Source organism: Arachis duranensis, chromosome 6 (genome assembly GCF_000817695.3).
Source record: "Arachis duranensis cultivar V14167 chromosome 6, aradu.V14167.gnm2.J7QH, whole genome shotgun sequence".
Classification (NCBI taxonomy): Eukaryota; Viridiplantae; Streptophyta; class Magnoliopsida; order Fabales; family Fabaceae; genus Arachis; species Arachis duranensis.
The window spans coordinates 3,016,778-3,021,760 of NC_029777.3; the positions used below are offsets into that span (position 1 = coordinate 3,016,778).

Below are 4,983 nucleotides of genomic sequence, written 5' to 3' on the forward strand. Positions count from 1 at the left end.
CAAAAATTACAAAGCCCACTAAACCGAACACAATTCATGTGCTAAATAAAACGTGATACACATTCAATCATCAAGAAAAATATTTCTACATGAAAAAGGACTCAACTAAACAGTTGACAATTAAATGAATCAACTTGACCAACTCTACTGAATAATATCACATTTGTAATTTACTTAACAAGCATACATAAACAATTTTCAGCAAAGAAAAGAAAAACTAAACCAGATGAATATCATACAATCAAATAAATGAGCATCACCCAATACTTGCTGGCTTTCAGATTGGCTTGTGCTCTCTGAATCCGTCGGTACAAGCTTCCTTTTTTTACTTTCTTTTTTAACCACTTTCTATGGTTGTTTTCTTTTCTTTGTGGTTGTTTTTTTAATTTCTTGTTCTCTGCAATACATAAGAACAAGCGCATAAGAACAATTTTAACCAAATACAAGTAAAAAAAAACCAATATGAACATCAAACTCACTGGTTTTCGGATTCACTTCTGCTTTCTGAATCTGTGGGACTGCTTTCAGTTTCTCTTGTTGTTTTTGAATCCATCTCAATAATCTTTTGTTTTTTAACCATCCTCTGTTGTCCTGTTCTCTTGGCTGGCGGTGTTTTGTCGGATTCGGATTCAGATTCAAATTTGGAAATTGTGTCTTCTTCTTCTGAAGAATCCAGATCAACAATTTTTTTCTTCTTTCTTCCCTTTTCCTTTCTCTTTCCCCTTTAAAAAAGTTAGTTTCTTCTCCATCTTCTTTCTTTTTGTTTTTTCCTCCTTTATTTGCTTTCTATATAGAAGTCCCTAAAACACAAACTTATTTAGTTAGCATAGTATTTTAGAAGCATATGAAATGAGCAAGTACGGTAATAATCAGGTGAATCAAAATGAGCAAATACACTTAACTGAACACCATTCATATGCGGAATAATACGTGATAAACATTCAATCATCAATAAAAAGATTTCTGCATGCACAAAGACTCAACTGAACACACTAACAATTAGGTGAATCAAAGTTACAAACCCCACTAAACCGAACAACATTCATGTGGTGAATAAAATGTAATAAACATTTAATCATCAAGAAAAATATTTCTTCATGCACACGGATTCAAATGAACACACTAACAATCAAGTGAATCAAAATTAGAAACTTCACTGGACAGAAAGAAAATAATAACACATTTCAGAATAAGTCGATCTACTAAATGAAGCAACTCAATCCAATAAACTTAAAATGTAACTAGGAGAAATAAATTAATTATAACCTAAAACACAAGCTTATTTAGTTAGCATAGTATTTTTAGAAGCATCTGAAACAAAATTTTAGGGGAAAATTTTTATTTAATTTACCATTGTGTTCGTTGCTTCCTGAGTAATCCAGTCGATCTTCATCTTCTTTATCCAGTGGCCCATCCATGGTGGCAGGGGAGCATCAGGTGCATCCAAGCGAAGGAACTTGGTTTCATGGAAATAAATTAGCATAAAAACAAAAATACAACCGTCAACAAACTGTTTCCTTCCTTTTCTCTTGTTTTCAATTCCCTTCCTCAAGAAGCTGAGCACATGATTTGCCCAATCTCACTATCGGATGTTATCCACACGAAAGATAGGAGGCTTATGGATCGGGGAGGCCATGCTTACCGTCGTCGACATCAAGAAGCACTTCTGTACAAAGACGACAAAAGTTCTCCGAAATTTTGCCGGTTCTCCTCCCCTTCAACACTCATATCCAAGTCAAACTTTGTCAAAGACACCAACATAACACATTTGAGGCTGTCAAATATTGTCTTGTCTGCCTCATTCAGTTTTCCATACTCAACCTTTTTAGGAAAACGATTTCCTACAATATTTTAATAGTAAAAAATTAGCCAAAAAGGCTCAGTTTAATTTTCTGTTCTTTAATGAACTGAGATCAAAGGAAGTAATGAACCTAAAATAAGTAGAAAGTGAAAAGTGTATTACCATCGTGGCTTATGCCCAGTGCAGCTGCTATCTTGCAAGGTGTTATGTATATTTTTTCATGGAGAGTTTTCAGGCATCCATGATACTCATCATAGCAATCAATCAATTCTCTCAAGAGAGCGTGAGAGACGTTCATTTTCGGGACATGTGCTAGGACACCGAATCCCATTTCTTCAACTATATCTTTCTTTTCCTGACTCAAATTCTTGAACACTGTTGCTATTGCCTTTGTTTGGCATCTGCAATCGTGAGTTTTTTACAAGTTTTCAAACAGAATATGACGATATATTTATAATACAAAATAGATTTTATTCGAATGAAAGCGGATAAATATATTTAATGTGCTTACGTTATAGCGTGGCTTATCCTTCTTTGTCGCCATTGTCTTCTTCATTTTTTCTGTAAGGACAAAAAAATTTGGTCAATACTTCACTCAATACACCGACAAGTACAAGCATGCATATTTTAATAAAGTGAATGAAAATGTCTGAGCCCACTGAACCGAACTCCATTGACATAATGAATAAAACATGATAAATAATGAAATAGCTAGAAAAGCATTTCTGCATGCAAAAGAAGTTAGCTGAACACACTAACTATCAAGTGAATGAAAATCACCAAGCCCATTGAACAGAACATCATTCATGTCCTGAATAAATCGTTATAAACATTCAATCATCAAGAATAGTATTTCTCCACGCAAAAGAAGTCAACTGAATAGACTAACAATCAAGTGAATCAAAATTAGCAACTCCACTGAACTGAATGAAAATAACAACACATCTCATTCCAAGCCCTAGTTATGCTGTAAAAATGTAATCAGAATACGTGATCTACTAAACGAAGCAACTCAATCCAGTGAACCTAAAATGCAACTAGGAGAAATCCGAAATTGCAAGATTTTAAATGAACATCAGTTTTTCTCATACCTTTTGCAGTCTTTGTTGCTGTTTTTGTTTGTTTTTGCTTCGTTCTTGCGAAATCTTCTCGCGATTCTTCTCCAATAACAGTTTCTGCAAAGAACGTGAGTGAAGTTTGAGTGATTTTGAAAGAGATTTGAAGAGTAGCGGTTTCGTGCGTGTTGAAAAAGAAGAAACGTTTTTTCATAATGAAGTACGAATGAATGTTAATGTTTTGGAGGGGGATTGGGGTGCGTGTTATACACACTCATTTAATGGTATTGGGGTTTTTTGGTGTTGGACCAACTTGGATGAACTTGGATACAAAATTACATAGATGTGTAGCATGACTGTATTTTAAAATGTATTATTTGAACTAGCATGCACGTAGTTGTTGAAGAATGGTTCCACAATGCAAATCCTGTAGAATAATATTAGGTAGCGTTTGTTTTGAGGTACTAGGACGGAAATTAGAAGATTGAGACTCAATATTATGTTTGTTGTCCTAGAAATTAGTACTAAAATTTTAGGCTTTCTCTCCAAAATTTCAATATTTCAGTACCTGCAAAAAATGGAAACACGAGACTGAAATTGTTTAGAATGGAGACTGAAACTTTAATAATATTTTATACCTAAAATACCCCATTTTAATTAATTAATTCTAACTTTACCTTTTGTGCAAATTAAATTAGAGGTTTATTTTTATTTTAATCTTTGTCTCTCACTTTACACCAAACACAATATTAAAATTTTTTTCCGTCTTTATCTCTCCATCTCTATCACTCAGTCTCAGTCTCTGTCTCTCTTTCAAACGCTCTTAATTACCTGTGGCGTGAATAAATTGCAAAGCCACTTCAATGGTTCCATGCTATAAATAGCGAGCTTTCCATGCAGAAGATATTCAAGTCTCTCACAATTAACAAGCAATTATATACAAAACTATAGAAATATATAGAAGCTAGCAAACTAAAAATGAAAGCTACATACTTGCTGGTTGCATTCTTGGCTCTGGCCTCTTTTGCTTCTGCCTTTGATCCCAGGCCTCTCCAAGACTTTTGTGTTGCTGTCCCCGATGACAGCAGCAGCAAAGACGCTGGTATCTGTGCATATATATACATTCATATTCTCCACATAATCACAGTTTTTGTTACTCAAATTAAATTTCAATTAGTTTACTTTCAATATTATGGTTAAGCATCTTATGACTAGTTGTTTTTAATATAAGATTTTTCACTTTGCAGTATTTGTGAATGGAAAATTTTGCAAAAACCCTGAACTTGTGGTAGCTGAGGATTTTTTCAAGCACGTAGATCCTGGGAATGCTGATAACAAACTTGGGTCAAAAGCAACTCCAGTCACAGTTAACCAAATGCCAGGACTCAATACATTGGGTATATCACTTGCTCGCGTAGATTTTGGACCTAAGGGTTTAATTCCTCCTCACACTCACCCTCGAGCCACTGAGATATTGACAGTTATTGAAGGAACTCTCTTAGTTGGATTTGTGACTTCCAATAATCAGAACAACACCAACCGTCTTTTTACCAAAGTGCTCAACAAGGGTGATGTGTTTGTGTTCCCACTTGGCCTCATTCACTTCCAAGTTAACATCGGTAATGGCAACGCTCTCGCTATTGCTGCTCTTAACAGTCAAAATCCAGGTGTTATCACAATTGCAAATGCTGTGTTTGGATCTACTCCACCTATTTCTCCCGAAATCTTGGCTAAAGCTTTCCAAGTGGACTACAAAGTAATCAACTATCTCCGAAAGCAGTTTTCGTATGATAACAACTAGTTTGACCACAGAGAGCACTCATCATTGAATAATTTTACTTGTACTTTGATTTAGTGTATGTTATGCATATGCCTCATGCAGTTCCCAGTAATAATAAAACGCATGAGGGTTATAATTCATATGCACTACGTTGTATTTCATGTTCTGCTTTGGTTTAGTTTAATTTAATGTGTGATTTTAATAAAATAAAATAAAATAAAAAATTATGTTTCTTCGTATTGAATCCGATCAATTTTTTCAAAACTTTACCACTCTCCCATAATGTGGCAGACTTAAGAGATCATGGCATAATTGTTAACATTTATTACTCTAAATTTTGATGAGAC

General features: G+C 34.4%; 1 protein-coding gene across 1 annotated transcript; it reads left to right on the forward strand.

Moving 5' to 3' along the window:
- Positions 1 to 3,790: 3,790 nt before the first annotated feature.
- On the forward strand, positions 3,791 to 4,776 carry LOC107491988 (germin-like protein subfamily 1 member 7). Its single transcript, XM_052262815.1, has 2 exons — positions 3,791 to 3,958; positions 4,173 to 4,776. The coding sequence occupies exons 1-2, from the start codon at positions 3,835 to 3,837 to the stop codon at positions 4,655 to 4,657; spliced, it is 609 nt and encodes a 202-aa protein (XP_052118775.1). The 5' UTR covers positions 3,791 to 3,834; the 3' UTR covers positions 4,658 to 4,776.
- The last annotated feature ends 207 nt before the right edge of the window (positions 4,777 to 4,983 follow it).